The sequence below is a fragment of the Aythya marila genome (genome assembly GCF_965140915.1).
Source record: "Aythya marila genome assembly, chromosome: 2".
NCBI lineage: Eukaryota > Metazoa > Chordata > Aves > Anseriformes > Anatidae > Aythya > Aythya marila.
Genome location: NC_139043.1, coordinates 118,219,034 through 118,235,925, shown reverse-complemented (window position 1 = coordinate 118,235,925; position 16,892 = coordinate 118,219,034). Strand labels below are relative to the sequence as shown.

General features: G+C 38.3%; 1 protein-coding gene across 2 annotated transcripts in view; it reads left to right on the top strand.

The window, feature by feature from the left end:
* TOX (thymocyte selection associated high mobility group box) overlaps window positions 1-16,892 on the top strand; it is a 222,122-nt gene that overhangs the window by 100,574 nt on the left and 104,656 nt on the right. For both annotated transcript variants that reach the window (XM_082752321.1, XM_082752320.1), the window contains exon 2: window positions 12,618-12,683. In XM_082752321.1, the coding sequence (XP_082608447.1) occupies window positions 12,618-12,683 (66 nt within the window). The remainder of the gene's footprint in view (window positions 1-12,617; window positions 12,684-16,892) is intronic.

Sequence of the window (16,892 nt, the reverse complement as noted above, 5' to 3'; positions counted from 1 at the left end):
AACACAAGGCAGATTTTCTATGACATTAATGTTATAGAGTACTTCTGTTGATTAATAAAATCGGTAAAGAGTCTGACTAGGCTATGAGACTGCTGAAGTTAAACAACAATTATTGTACAATTGGGTAAAACAGAAGCAGATATTGTGATGCTGTGGGGAAAATGAAACATCAAAAGCTAATAAAAAGCCATTTTATATCATAAAAGCATAAGAACAGCTCCATCAAGCTTTAATCACATTGTTATATTATGCATTTATTTTAAAATTATGTCAGCTCATTAACAGTGGTTATAACAAAGATTGTTATAATTCTTGTAAGATTAGCAAATACTAAGTTTTGCTTCTATTTCAGTGCACTGAATGCAGAGGCTGTGCGAACTGTAGGATTATCCTTCTAAAAGCATCCCTGCTGTGTTCTAAGGATTTTGTTGCTATATCAGTGTTGTGGTCCACTTTGAAAATGCTTACTTTTCAGGAACTGGTAGTTTTAAAGCAAACCTTGCCACCCCAAGTAAGAGGGGGGCAGCAGAGCACATGGCCTCCTCATCCATAGCTCTTCTTGTACCTGTAGGAATGCGGAGTAGTATTGTCCCTCTGAGCAATGGCATGTGCTGAATGACTGTGAGTGATGATAGCTCTGCTGCAGCTTGGCCTCCCAGCAAGGAGCCCATGCTGGAGCTCCTTTCACCATCAGCGGTGAAAATGAACCTCTTCCCTCATGTATGTGCATGGCCCTTTCCAGTGTAATGGAGCTGAAACTGTTGTGCTGCAGTCAGGGAATTAAAAAATACAAGACAGGACATTTTGAAATGACATAGTATTATTAATACTAATTTGACAAAGCCATCATTACCATTTTCACCTTTTTATTAAAGAAAAAAAATAAAAAATCCTTTAAAAAAAAATCTTCTTGGGGCCAAGATGTTATTTCTGTACAGAACTGGAAAGACCTAACAAATAAATCCTGTGAGTGGGAGCACTCAGCTAGATACTAGAGAAATGAATTCAAATCTACATCATCAAGTGTATTTGGAGAGTTCATGGGCATAAGAATTGATGCTGTCCTCCATGTGTCTATCCTAAGACTATGTGGCCATGGTGGTGAATTGATATATGTGGGAATAGCAGAGCAGGACTCAGCCAGGGCTTCCCACAGTGCTGCTGCGTGCTTGACCTGTCATATCTTTCTGGAAGAGGACTATTTCATTTTTGCGTGTAAAAAGTGTTTAAAAGTCTCAGTTTCATTGTAAGATTCATCCTGGAAATCTCAAGAAATTTTGGTGATTTGAGAAAGGATGTGGCAATGACTTGGGCCAAAATCCTTGCAGCTTAGGTCTTCACCGTTTGTCAGAGATCATGCTATCTACCCTCCCTGTGATTTTCCATGCTACTGTGTATGTCAGGTGAAACTTTCGTAGGTTTCCTTTATTAAGGGCTGGGAAAAACAGTGTGTTCTAAATAATGTGTTGGGAGGAAGAGGCTGATACATACCCACGATCTGGATGAGCCCTGTGGTGAAACTGTGCTGAAAGAAATATCTGGGAATAGAGAACACATATTCAAACATTCATTTTCCATAGCACATGAAGTGGTGAAAAACGTATCAGTGAAGTAGCATGCACCTAAGTGGTTACAAATGAGGAAATGTTTGGGGGGAAAAAAAAAAAAAAAAAACACATCAGAGAAAGTTGAAGTAACTTAAAATAATGTTCCTAAAGAAGAGGACAGAATATCTATGTGAGTGTGTTCAGAAGTGCTACTAGAAGGTAAGAGTCATTAGTCTCAGCAGAATGGAAGGATAGAAAAAGGTCTGAAAATAAAACAGTAAAATTTCTGAAGAGTTTGAAACAAAAGGGGAACATGCATGGAAACACCATTGCTGGAACTGCATCCAAGGCAGAACTTGACAATAAGGCTTCACAGATTCTGTGTGAAACCTATTCTGGGGATGGATTTGCCTGTCCAGGGAGCTTTCTTCCAGCACCAACGGGACTGTGTCTTGCTGATACGCATGGCATCTTGGAAAGGCTGCAGCCATGGTGCTGATAATGCCAGGTTTAAGTAACTTTTGCTATCTGATTTGCTGTGAGGAACGTACAACAGTAATAGATTCAGAGCATTCTGGTCACAAAAAACAGCAGCCTGTGCTAGCACTGTTTCTGCAAGTGGGAAGGAAGAGGAGATGGAATATTTGTTGTCTTTAAGAGATTTTGGTAGCAGGGTGACAGATACAGCTGTAGCTTTTTATTTTAATTCTTTACTGAAATTAATGGAGCTCCTCGTATACCAGAGTAACTGTGAATAGAAGCAGAACTGTCCACATAGCTGGAACAATAGCTGTTTTGGTGAACTATGATCATTTATCAGCCCTACAACACGTTATAGTTGTCATGAGAAGTCCTTGTTATTTAACAGATGTCTGTGTTTTGCTAAACCCTTGCAATTAGTCATTTTTGTTATCACCCTCTCCAGATCTCAATTAGTTGTACCTAATAAGACCTTATCACACTGTGCTAAATAATTTGGTTTACCAGAAATTTTAGCTGATTTGTCCCATTTGTGTTTGGCACATACTTCACCATTTTACGTGTGTTCCTGTACATTTCTGAGATATTGGGCCCTATCTCATCACAAATTTGAATAGGTGCTTGATTTTAAGTAGTCTCACAATCTCATTCCCCTTAATGGGATGATTTTAATGCACATTATGCACAAGTTCAAGTGACCTTCTACATTGGTCTAGAGTACTGAAGTTCTTCTTACCTGATGAAGCCTTTCTTTAACTTTTTAAAATTACATTTATAAGTATGCTATGGTTTTCCTTACTCTTAAATATGAGGCATAGCAGTATGTAGGCAAGATTTTCTAGTTACCAGACAATTGTTACCTTCAGTTTACTTCTAATGTCCTTCTGCCGTAGGGTTTTCAGAGTAATGGTAGATTTTTGCTTGTGCTTTTGTTGTTATTGTTGTTGTAGCCCATTTTATTTCTAAGTTTCTGCTGTGTAGAAGCAGATGTACTTTCCCACAGGAACTATATATACACTCCATTCGCTCTATAAATAACATAGTGGGTCAAATTCTGTCCATGGGTCCCTGAACACAGCTCCCACTGTAGTCATGCAAGGGAATGGTTTTGTCCTATTTGTGCAAAACTCATTCGCTAAGGTCTGTGGAGCCTCTCTTCTGGCATACTGCAGCACAGGGGGCTCTGCATGTGGATGTATAAAACCTGACTTTTTCTTTTGTCATCTGTTTGCTTTCTGTAGATCCTTTTTATTAAGCTTTTCTGTGCTTTATTATATAATTCATCATTTGAAATGACAAGACAAAGTTGAATATCAACAAAAAAATGACTCTAGAAACTCGGAATTAAGAAGGGCCCTATTATCTTACTACTGTGGTTTAAACCAGCAGGCAGCTTAATGCCATGCAGCCACTCTCACTCTCTCTGCAAGTGGGATGGGAGAGAGAATCAGAGAGGTAAAAGTATAAGAGCTCATGGGTTGAGATAAGGACAGTTTATTAGGTAAAGCAAAAGCCACATGCACACAAGCAAAGCCAAACCAGGACTCCATTTGCTGCTTCCCATTGGCAGGCAGGTGTTCAGCCACTTGGGAAGACAAATGCCATCACTCCCACCATCCCCCCCTTCCTCCTTCTTTACTCCAGCCTTTATTGCCAAGCATGATGCCCTATGGTATGAGACATCCCTCTGGCCAGCCTGGGCCAGCTACCCTGGCTGTGTCCTCTCCCAGCTCGTGGTACACGCCCAGCCTCCTCACTGGCAGGGCAGCATGAGGAGCTGGAAAGGCCTTGGCTCTGTGTAGACACTGGTCTGCAACAGCAAAAACATCAGTCTGTTATCAACACCATTTTTTCTCAAAAATCCAAAACACAGCATTGTGTGAGAATCTATGATAAAAATTAACAGCCAAAACTCTGACACTTGCCATTCTACCCGATCCATTTCCTATCCAAATAGCAATGGCAAAATTCCCCTCACCTTCCATGATGCAGGACGAGACCTTGCCAAGAAATTGGCCAGGTGCATTGGGCTTGGAAAATATTATAAGCCTAGCAGGTTAAACAAATTTTCTCAGCTACTGTGGTCAGAAAAAGAAAGGTCTAATCGTAGTTATTCAAACCTTTCCACCTTATCACCTTATTTTCCCAGTGGGTGGCTACATCTATAATTTAGTGTGGATTGAGTAAAATAATAACAAAAGCATTTGCCACTTTGATCTCAGTATGTTTATTTAATGAGTGCTCAATATGCAAGAGATAGTTTAGCATAGGAGTCCAGACTACAGTGCGTTATGTGGTCGGGTTTTATTTTTATTTTACTTTTTTTTTTTTTTTTAATTTTATTTAACACCCAAGGTTAAAAGGAGCAAGAACCCAGCTGAGTGAGTTCAGAGTTCATCTCTGCATGCTCACTGTCTTCTATTTAAATGTGCACAAAGGACTAATACAGTACCCGCTCTCCCCTGGGCTGTCTTTGATACGTTCTGCTGTGCCCAGACTCTGCCACTCCTCCTATCAGTCTGATCCTACTTCTATTAGCCCGCTGTGCTCAGCACTGTAACCTCATTCAGCTAGTGCTCTGCATGAAGGCTAACAACTTCAAGGCTCTGTCAGGCATTGACACATGCAGGCTCCAAGTGGGAAGCTAAACACCCCCCTTCACCTCCTCTCCCCTTCCACATTAACCTCTATTAAGTGCAGGAAAAACACAAATGCTGTAGTGCCATCATTCAGGTTTTAACTACCAGTGTATATTTAGATATTCAGTCAGTTTGCCACCTCTGAGAACGTACTCTGGAAACCCTCTGGTTCTTTCTCATTCTCACAACCAGATCAATAAATAGTGAGTTAGCTTGGGGAACACAATGATAGAAGATCTGGGGTAGGTATTTATGGCATAGAGATAAAATTCTGAAAGAAAACTTTGACAGGGCTGCCTATACTTTTTGAAATGATAGTGTGTCTTATAAATGGAAAATGAGACAAAAATGGTCTAATTTTAGGAGAATCAAGCAGAGTATTTTCAAATCATCTCCACTTTGAAAGGCAGGCTGTAGAAAAGACACAGTGCAGTGCTAGTCTGCTATCAAGCTTTGATCCAAGCACTGAATCCTACGTGTATCAAAGTCCTTTGGGTGCTTAGGGCAGAGAGAGTTTTGTCACTGTTGATGTTTTTCCTAAGTACAGACGTCTGACAGCCTTTCTCTGAGACGCAGCACCCTCGCTTCCAGCCCTGTGGCACACTGCCCATGCCCACCCAACTCACGGCTCACTCCCACTCCCCAGGGAGCCATCGAGATGGGGACAGATTCCTTCCCACCTCCACCTGGGAGCAGAAAGCACCTGCTCTCATTTTAGCTCTCTGAAGCTTTGTCTAAACAGGGCCTACAGTCATGTCTTTAATCTTTCATGAAGGGCAGATGCTCCTGGCAGATGACACTTCCCATACAATAAAAAAGTAAGTGACGTGTCTGAGGCAACAGGGTGCCTGTCCTTTCACAAGAGTAACAGGAGTACGGGTGACAATATGTCTAACCCACGCATCACCATACTTGGATTAATTAAACATATCATTCCCCACATTCTTGGTTTAGACTGTTTGGGTAAAATGTAAGAAAATGAAAATGTAGGATTTATAAATCATTTTCCTAATACTTTACTCTTGAAAACCTGTTACAGAATTAAAGTGAATAAAAATAACAATCCTGAGATATGCCATCTCCTCTCTAATGCTTGGCATTCCTAGCTTTCCATGACCTGGAGGACCCTTAGTGTTCCACGTGGGACAGGACTTCTCCATGATGTGCCAGTCTGCAGTAATCACATGCCTTGGGCCATACAGGAACATCCAGCTCTGTGAATTCAATTTCTTTTTGCAATGGTCCTCCATTCAGGCATTCTCACGCGATGTCATAGTCCTCCAGTAATCTTCACTTTTGAAAAACAGTCCTGGAAGGAGGAAAGGAAGACAGCAGAGCAGACACAATCAAAGTCGATAGTACTAGATTGTTTTTTGACAATTTTCCCGTGATAGTCCTTCAGCGAGGTGTCAGGCTCCTTTCCCAGAAAGGGTGCCTGTCTGGAATGCATTACTGCAACCTGTCTTGGGCAAATTTAAACATGCATTCAGTTCAGAATACAAAATGGAGTTCAGGAGACAAAATGGAGTTTCAATTTCATACAGGCATGCTGTTCTCCCAAACTGTATCAAGAAAGGGGTTTTCCATCATGCAGTATTGTTTACAGAACATAACTGTTTTTACCTTTAATAGTTGCCATAACAAGATCAACTGTTTCTTTAGCATAGCCATTTAATGATTTATATTGGATCCCATCATTATTTTAGTCTCTTTTCAGGAGCTCTTAGTAAAATAAAACGTCATTCTGTCACTGAGCAACCTGACACAATGTCCACTCTTGGCATTCGGTTTAAAATGAACGAAATTGCTTAGTTTTAAAGCTTTTTTGGGATTAGTGGTTTTTAGATAATGTAAGTTATAAATGGTATCTATAACCTGTAAGCACTAAAATCACTAAATCACTAGAAATGAATAATCTTTTTCTACAGTGTACTTCCAACATTTTTGTAAAATAAAATACAGTATTGTAGCTCTGACAGAGCAAGGGAAGCTACAGTTAGAGGGTATAGCTGAAGTTTACAATAAAATATAGCTTCCAGTTCCAATCTAAAGTAGAAGACATTTGTAGTCAGATTGTGATTATTAACACAGCAACATCCTTTGAAGAAATTGAGTAGTCTAGTCCAAGTGGCTTTACACAGCAAATGAACCTTTAAAATACAACAGCTTTCACCAATTCTATGATTTCTCCCCTTGCTTCTTCTCCTTTAATCTTTCCATTTCAGGATCTCTCCATTGAGATGCACTTGTACAAAAAATAATGTCCCACGCTGCTCCCCCCAACCCATCCCCAAGCTTGTTTTGGCTTCAAAAACCGTATGTGCTAGTGTTCATCATGCTTCCCTGCCTACATCGCAGTTGGACAAGATATAGTACTATAACATTGTGATGCTTTTTGGTGTAACTAGGAGAAGCTCAGGTCAGCATCAGTTCAAGGATCCATGTCCTTGATATTTTTTTCTCTTCTCTTGGCTACTTTAACTATGCCTGCAGAATGTAGGGCAGATATATGTACGTATACAAAGAGAAAGCAAATATACAATTCCCTCAGAAGACAAAAGCTGTGAATGAAAAAGAAGCAAAATAAATACTCACTTCTCCCAACAACAGTAAAGAAGTTTGTGGTTGCAAGAAGCCAGAGAGAAAAAGACAGGTGAAAATCCACTCTCCTTGTAATCCAGATAGCACATATAACCCTGGCAATGACGATAGTTACCTGGCATAGAAAAAGGTAGCCTGTGGGGACAACAGGATACCTAGTTAGGCTGGAAGCCCATGCCAAACCTGTGCATCCCTGTGGCCATTGTCAGCTCAACTAGGTACATGACATTAGTGCAGGTATACCTATGTATTTATAATCACAGTATATGCACATACAGGTAGCAGTAAAGATACATGTTCTGCTTCCAGCTATTGTCTTTGGCTTTCAGCCCCTTCCATTTTTTTTCTGCCCTGTCTTCCTTTTTTGTCTTCCAAATTCCTCTGTATATGTAGGCTATGATGAAGATTCTTTAAATTGGTATCAACATGAGTAATTTTGTTCTCTATTTTTGTGCAGCCTTGTTGTAGTGTCTGTGTGACATAATCACATATAAACAAAGAATGAAAAATACAGAAATGCTGAACGATTTGTCTGCCACATAAGTGGAAAAGTGAAAGCAGGCTTCATGGCCATTGCTACATCCTACAACTAATGCTATGCCACACTAATGGGAAAGTAAAGCCACCTTTGGATCCTTTGGTAAAACCATGCCTGATAAAACAGCCTTAGCACTCTGGACATTTGTTGAACTCTGTCATAATTCTTGCATCAGTAGCAGTCAAGCATGTTTATGTATGTTCCTAACTTATATGAGTAAATTGCATTTTATAACAGTGCTTGAATATTTTGTGCATGTTTTTGCTTGCTGAATGTTGTAACTTGTCTTAAAAAGGATTATTCTACAGGAGATTCTAACTGGCAATGCCACAGTGTTGCCTGAATGTTTTATTTATAATAATAATTTAAATAAAGAATATGACGCAATTCTGAATATAAACGGCTCCAAGATATATATTGTTTCATATTACAATGCAGTCATATTCTTAGTTTGCTCTCACCCAAACTTCTCATGCAGTTACACTTTAATATGAAAAGAAATGTTGTCAAGAGTAGTTATTATCACACATCAGAATATTGTATTAGCATTCACTTTTAATAGATTAAAATGAAAGATTTTGAAGTCTGCCCTTAATGATACTGAAGGATCTTGGAGACACATTGGGAAAGCTTTAGATGAAATGTCACATGATATATATACATCATACATAGGTTCAAAAAAGACAGTTCGTTTAACTGCCTTCCTTTGTGTTTCATCTGTTGTGTGTGGGTGAATCATCCACAGGTTAAGTGATGCTTGTGCAATTTGTTTGCTTAAAATCAAGCACAGTGAATGGTGGGGAAGTTTAGGAAATACAAGGTTCTTGTAGACCTGGGATGATGAGTAAAATAAGACAATTTTGGAGGCACAGAGTGTAACCTGGAAGAATAAAATGTGGTTGAAGACATCTTTGGGTCATATCTGCTGATCTGTTGACTTGCTGTCTATCTGGATAAGCTGCTTGAACTGCTGTTGAATAAGACTATACAGAGCTGAATACCAACCACGTAGACCTCTCATGAGTTATAAAAAGGTAAAATAATTTAATATTGGAAAGAGTATTCATTTCTGATGTTTAGGGACCTGTTTTGGAAGCTTCTGATACACCTTGGGCAAGTAAATTGTAGGACTTTCCAGATGATCATGCTGTTGGCATTTTTTTCAGAGTTTATTGTTTCAGTGGGGACTAGTCATATTTTTGGGGAGGAGAGAAGGGAGCATGGATACCGTGCACTGCATCAGTGTCTCTGAACTTCTCTTGTGTCTCTTCTGTCATTGAAGGCTTGCGTACCTTTTTTTTTTTTTTCCCCACTGGGGTGGGGTGTATGGGTCATCTGTATTCCACACTTCTTTGGAAGAGATGATGAATAAACAATTCAGCATTGAAGTGAACTTTTTTTTTTTTTTTTTTTTTTTTCCAGCTTTGGTTTACATAAATCATAATTTCCCTATTTTATAAACATTTTAGTAAACATTGAGAATTTACAGGAGGTGTCTCCTGAACACCTGCTGTAGAAAGCGTATGTGTATATGCTTTGTCATTCAAGTTTACAGTTGGCTTGCATGCTCATGTTTGATGTCTTAAGGACCACCAAGGAGCCATGCACCACACTGCACTAGTCTGAGGGCAGATAATAATTTATATAACTGTACATCTAGTATAAGTACTAACATGACAACAGTGTTAGTGTTAGCTAATACGTTACAGCCTGCATCCTGCAAATATAAACACTACAGAAAATACATATTCCATCAAATCTTATTGAACTGTGCAACCTATTACAAAGTTTTGCACATACTTCTAAGAAACAAAGGCTAAATATTGCAGTGACTTAACTCAATGTTTGAATATTGAAGAAATTAAGTAATAAACCAAAAAGCTGCTGGGTATTATTATATATTAAAAAATCACTCGGATTTTACAGACATTATGCATCAATATATTTTTCTGAGAATTTACCCTAACAAATTGATCTGAAATGTTGTAGAAGGTCATTTCTTGTTTAAGGTCAAGCCAAAAGGTCAGGAAGTTTAACTGTAGGTACAGATTTTGTCTTTCACTTTCATTGGTACATGCTTACTAAGTCCAAAGACCATAGTAGAACTGAATAACTTCAGAGCTAAATAAAGGGCCACAAGCAAAGAAATGAAAGGCAGAGATCCAAGATTGACCAAGATTGCACTTGTGCTTGTAGTAGCAAGACACTGATCAAGTAGGAAGCTGATCTCAGAACAACACACAGAATGATGAAAACTTCCAAGATTCGTGTAAAAATGGCATTAGGTAAATTTTTCTGTGAAAGCAGCTTTGGTGATTGTAAGCTTGGGAGCAAGGACAGCTGACCAAACATCCAAAACAAGGAAATCCCTGAAAAATTAGTATGCTTTAGTAAGATTCTTTTCTCAAATCACAGGCTCGGGTGTTACAGAAGGCAAAATAAATTGAAACAACCCTGGACTGCATCTAGCCAATATGCAGTGAAGGAAAGAAATTTATTCATGTTCATTGCAGCTAAGCATATGCAACATCGTATTTGAATTATAGCAATGTTTGTTGTGCAGTGTAGCAAGTACATGACTATAATGAGGGAAATTCAAAATGTGAGTCTTCAGAAATCATGGTCTCCAGGGCAGATAGGATTGCCATAACTAGCCAACTTAACTACACTGTCCAAAGGATTTCTAATATATGTGATGTTGGAATGTATCTTTTCTGAAAAAAATATCTAATTTTATTTTAAAATCTAAAAGAAATGATGATTTTGTTGTTGATAAAATGATTAATTACCTTCTTTTTACAAGTAGGAATTTGTACCTTATTTCAGATCTGAATTTCTGTAACTTCCATTTCTCAATGCTAGATCTCATTATACCACTGTCAGGAAGGCTGACATCTTGCTATAAGATATCTTTCTGGGGTGTAAGTACCAATCGCAGTGATCAAAACACCTTTCAGCCTTTCGTCTGACAAGCAGAGTATGTTGAGCTCCCGTAGACCTAACACTGGGGCACTTGGTTTCCAAACGCAGGAAGTGAAATGTCTCTTCAGAATTTCATCTTTCAATTTGAGTAGAAGAAACAAAGCATTGACTTTTTTCCATCATTCAAACAATCCAAACACTAAAAAATGCTCTCCTAAATTCCACCCTGAATTTGAATAAATAATAACATTCTTGAGAAAGCTGAAAGAAATGGTAGGTGTAAACAAGAAATAATGAATTTACTAAAAGATCATCACTCCCTATCTTTAAGGCCTATTCCAACTATCTTTGTTCCATCAAACTTTGGAAATACTGTACTTCCTATGGCAGATATGAGCCTGTAATCCTTTTCCTCACATGAAAATAGGGATTCTGACAGATAGGCTGTGACTATTAAATAACTCTGGCCAGGAAGGGCAGACCAGCAGCTGCTGTGCCAGGAGCTGGCACTTGTTCACTTTTACCGCTGCTGTTACAAGGCTTGTAGCCTCTGGCAGAAGAAGAGGACGAACAGCTGGAAGCTGAAACCTTTTCAGCTGCCTCAGCAAAAAATGCTATCTGCCAAAGCCACACTTTGACTTTGCCACCTTGGTGTAGCTGAATATACTGCACGTTGAAGGTAGCATATCCTGAGAAGCTCAGCGTGGATTGAGAAGTGTCCACAGGAATTTCACTGCCACCTTCCGTAGGAGTAAAGCAAGCTCAGTCGGTGTTGGGGATTTTTTAAAAATGCTTCTGCGTCATCAAAATGATGGCTCATTTCCAAAATATGTCACTCTAAGCATTCACAGAAGGGGTCAGGTGAAAGTTATTTCAAACAGACCTCGTAACAGCTGGATATTTGTGGTTGATGGCTGAGGATGGGGATTCCTGCTGTTGTTCATTTCTACTTGAAAGGTTTGAAAAGATTTCCCCTACCTGCTGAACGGGCACTGGCACTATAGTTACCCTGTTGGCACTGCTACTTGAGTGAGTCTGATGGAAGTTCTGTGGGGACATTTTCCAGATTACATAAGAAACCATGAGTTTTATACTTCTTTGTATTGATACAGGATAAGGCTTCAATTCTGACAGTTTTTCTCCATCTACACCCTCAGTTTTTAATCAAATCCTTTCTATCACATTTCTGTTATTTCTTAACTGTGGTTGAGGGGAGAAAAAGAACCAGAAATTGCTTTGTGTACATTTCCAAGAATGGTGTTTTTCATTTGTTGAAGGGTATTTTTGCAGTTCTGATTATGAAAGTTTATTTTATTCACACATCAAGCAAACTATCCTTTTAAGCCATACAGTCAGGAGGTATACTATTTCATACATTCAGATGTCTGAAAGCTGTCTGGAAATATATTTGCTAGTTTCTGATATGGGAACATTTCAATGGGAGGGGGTTTAATTTGTTTTGACATTTCAACTCTTGTTCTGCTCAAAAGCTAAAGTTGGAATCCATTAAGATACATTTTAGTGCAGTTTCTATTCTCATCTTCCTTTTCTCAGTAACTGTGCAATTCACTTAGTACTTCATTACAACCAACAGCAATATGTATACATGGTGCACAAAATGAGCCATTTTGTTTTAAAACAGATTGCAGATGAAAGGAAACCATTCATTTCTTGCTTGCTAGCTGTAATTACTAGAGCGCTAATTACTCCAAATCACTGACATCCAGGGTCAATAAGGATGACAACAGGAACATCAAAGACAAGATGCACACACGCAATTACAAGTCTCTAAAACCAGGCTGTAATATTAGTTTATGGCTACTGTTTTTTTTCAGTCAATGCTGAAAAATATTCAAGTTTGCTGAATGTTTACTATTATTTCCTTTGCAGTTTGACGGTGAGAACATGTATATGAGTATGACAGAGCCAAGCCAGGACTATGTGCCAGCCAGCCAGGTGGGTTAATTAATCTTCTCTACCTTGTTTCAAATTGTAATTAAACAAATTCAAAGAGTTGCATTGCAAATGAGTGGCACTATCAGTAACTGCTGCAATCAGGAATAATCATAATTTATAAACAAAGCATTTAAGCCTTGTTTCCAGTTAATGAGATAGAGCTGATAAAACACCAGAGTTGGCGTTTGTTGAAAGATACTACCTTGTTTCCTCTCCAGAATGCAAGCAGCTGTTTTGCCAGCATGATCTTTCCTAAACAGTTGTTTTACCTTCAGGAAATAAAGTCTTTACAGGTGCAGGTTATTTGTTTATCTGACTGCAGACAAGTTAATCATTATAAGCTACACATGTCACAAATAGCTTTAATTATCACTCTTAGGCCAGTTGTAGTTGAAGAATTGCATTTTTAACGCTAATCGTATGGCTGAGAAACATTGCCAATGTTACACCATTAGCAACGGGGTTAGGGAAATGATTCAGTCTCATGTAGCTTGCAGCCCAAAAGGTTTAATGTGATGTGGATTCTTTATGGGTATCTTTTATTCCTTTCCCTTTAGGGGAACCATACACGCTTAATTCTGATGTTAGATGCATGTTTCAAAATCATTTCAGAAACACTTCCACTTGAACCCTAAATTGCTATGGCTTTCTAAGATGGAAAGATTTAAATTATTTCTTAAAAATAAGAATTAATTCTGTAGTAGCAAGTGATGTTGATAGCAGTGTGGATAAATTACATTGTGTAATAGAAATTGCCCTGAATAATTGGACTTGTGGTCTAGGTCATGCAATGTCTCAGGCCCAGCAGTGGCTGGTCTAATATACCTCTTTCTGGAAGGACTGGTGGGGTTATATGACTCTCTCTCATTAGGTGGAAAATCAGTTTGCCTGCACAGTAAAAGTGTGTAGATAAGCTGTGTGTAAATTCAGAGTTTAGGAATTCCAATTTTAGCTCTGGAAAGTGACAGTATGTTCAAATCCAAAAGTCCTTATAAAGTAGGGTTCTTCAGATAGTTGTGACAGGCTACTTAATTGTAGCGTGTAGTACGCCAGTACATTTGGGGCCAGGGAAGCTGGAGGCTGTGTGAGATGAACTACACTGTTCAATCAAAAAGGCTGTTTTCAAAATGTTCCACCATGTTGCTTCCCAGTCTTCTGTTGAAGTTATTGTTGAAATACCTTTAGAGACCAACTATACTTGTATTTAGGATTTGTGTGTGATTGAACTTATTCAGCTAAGAACCCTCGAAGATCCAGAGGTAGTTTAGAACAGAACTGTTTGATTAAAAAATGAAAAATTATATTATTAATTTTTCTCTAACCATTAATCCAAAAACTGTACTGACAAGTTTTAGTATTACTATTAGATTAAAGCAGCCTAGTATCATCTCATTTATGCCTTAAGGGTTTTGAAGTGCAAGGGCTAATTGAATTTGTTTGAAACAGTAGAAATACAAACTCTGTGAATGATTGCTGTTATAAAGCAGCTGCTACCTTTCAGAGAATCATTATGTCTGTCTTAAATAGTTTTGAATAAAGAATTGCAAATCCACATTATACATCAGAATTATTTTTCTTCTGTTGATATTTTTGTACTGTGTATGCCTGTAGTTTAAATAATTTAAATGGCACATTGAAAAATTAAGAGTATAAGTTTTAATCTTTTATGCAGTTTCTACATGTGCTAACAAGGCCCAAATCCTTAGAGATATTTATGCATCTAACACTCACTTATTTCAATGGAAGTAAGGTGCTTAAACTACCTCTAAAGATCCAGGGCTAGAATTTTAAGTGCAAATTATTTTGTCTTCAAGGAAAAAATCTATCAGTTGTGACATTTCCAAATTCAAAGATGACAGAAAACTCTGATTAGTTACTAAGGAGTAGAACTAATAATGGGCTTATATAGTTATAAACTCACTATGGCAAAGCCTAGCTTTTGGGTGTCCAGCTCCCGGGTAGAATTCAAACCACAGATGTAGGTGTCTGAACTCTCTGTCCTTTGCTGGGGATCCATACAGCAACAGCTTCCATGACAGCCAGGCATAGTATTTGTTACAAGCATACTCCAGTCAAATAGCGTCCTATGCCTGTTTGAAGGAAGCCATCAGCCTTCAGCTGTTGCACCCTCCTTTCTTTCCCTTACAGTGGTTCTCTCTTGATGCTGCAGTAGTCTTACACTGATATTTGGACTGTGTAAGAAACCTTCCTGAACCTCTTCCTAATATACATAGTATATCTATAGTATATCTATGGTATATCATAGTATATCTGCTAGTAATTCCCTGAAGGAACTGAGAAATTCTCCATTGACTGTACTGAGTAAGGTCTTTACTAGCTGTAATGTGGTGCACTTCCTATCTCAGATGAAAACATTTAGTGGTCACCCAGATTTGGTGAACTAACATTTCAACAGTCATTCTGCTGTTAAATCCAGATTATTTTGCAGGAATAAGGTATTCACTGCCATGAAAATAAAGCATGCAAGATTGCATAGATTACAGGAGAGGGAGAAGAAGAAGAAAGGATGTAACTGTACATTCTGGTCCCTGTTTTCAGGACTGTTTGTTCATTTTCCACTCACTGTTACTGGATGATAAAAAAAAGAAAAAAGTCCTGTAAGAAGAGATGAAAAAAATTCTCTTCCAGATAAAACTCTAGTCACTAAATCCATAGAGTTTTCTGCTTCCATTTTCCATCTGTGCTCATGAGCCTTCCAGTCACGTTATTCAGGGAGAAGACTGCAAGCTCCCTCCTGTCCCCAGCAGCTCAGCTATTCCCCTGTGAGGTCAGAGATGAGAGTTTGAATCCCGTCAGAATGAGGAATGAATTAAATTCTCCACTTCCCTCAATGGATGCACATCTGTTAACGAAAGTGGGAATCCCACATGTTAGGAGAGGCATGGCCCTATCAGAACCTTTTATTCAAGCTTGGATCGTGTTGACTTGGGTCAGGTGTGAGCATCATTTTCTAATTCCAGAGTCTTACCCAGCGTATTTTGGAGGTAGGATGGCAGACTTGGTCATGGTGTAGAACACCAGAGACTAAGGGGTTTCCATTAAGCTGTCTTCAGGATTATATGACTATAGAGGCCGGATTTTGGGGGTCCTGGTGCATGTTGACATGCTCACCTCCTTTCTTTGGATCTAATCCTGAGAAGTGAGCTTTGCTTGCTTTGCCTTCTCCTTCTAACTTCCTAGAATCCAGCATTTCAAGAAATATGAGGACTGTAAAATGAAGTGTCTTGCAGAATAAAATAAAATTTAGACATAAGAAATGTTTCAATTGCTCTGAAAAAGCTGAACTTTGCACTTCAGTTCTTTTTGTTTATTGCAAAGTGTTCATACCCAGAAAAACATCACCTTCTATTATTTTAAGGATTTTAATCCATTTATTGCCTTTAGGCTAACATAAATATAAGCTCAGCTATTGGACAGAAAAAATATAGTTTTCTTCCTTTTGCTATATAACATCAAACATCTGCATAGCTTGGTAATCCAAGACAAGTCGCCTCACAGCATCCCTCAACAATTATCATTTCTGTTCAATTTTCAAATCAGTACATGCTTTGGGACTTATAGACTAAGTTGCTAAGTAGCAACATATGGCTCACTACTGTTCCTGTGATGTTGCTGCAAGCAAACAGCATAATTCCATACTTGAAATGATTTTTACAGAAAGCCAGTGCTGGAACTGAGCCAGAAGTGTAAGTATACTGTAAAAATTAATGATATTCTTTTAGGCTGTCCCAAAAGGCTGTTTGGCAATGTTGTCTCTGTGTACATTTTATATATACATGTAAGTACTGTATTTTTGGTTATGATATATGTAGCATAGGACTCTGCACTGCAGGCATCTCCTAAATGAGTTATGCCAGCCATATTAGCAAACATACACAGTAAAACTACATGACATTTTCACTACTAATTGCACTTCAATCTAAAAATATTTATCATTTTAAAATAAAACTATGTCAGCTGCTCTGCATTTCAAATTCTTAGAAATATATTGTTTTCTCCCCACACCTATAATTGGAATTTTGAAGATGAATTGTTTTTCATGTAACTTCTCCTCCTGTAATTTGTGGGACACGTAAAACACAGAATAAAATTATATTGTTTATTTTACATTTCTTCCTAGTCACAATACAGAATGTAATTCAGGATTTGTTGTACAGAGCCTCGACACTTCTCTAAACCTTCCTGAGG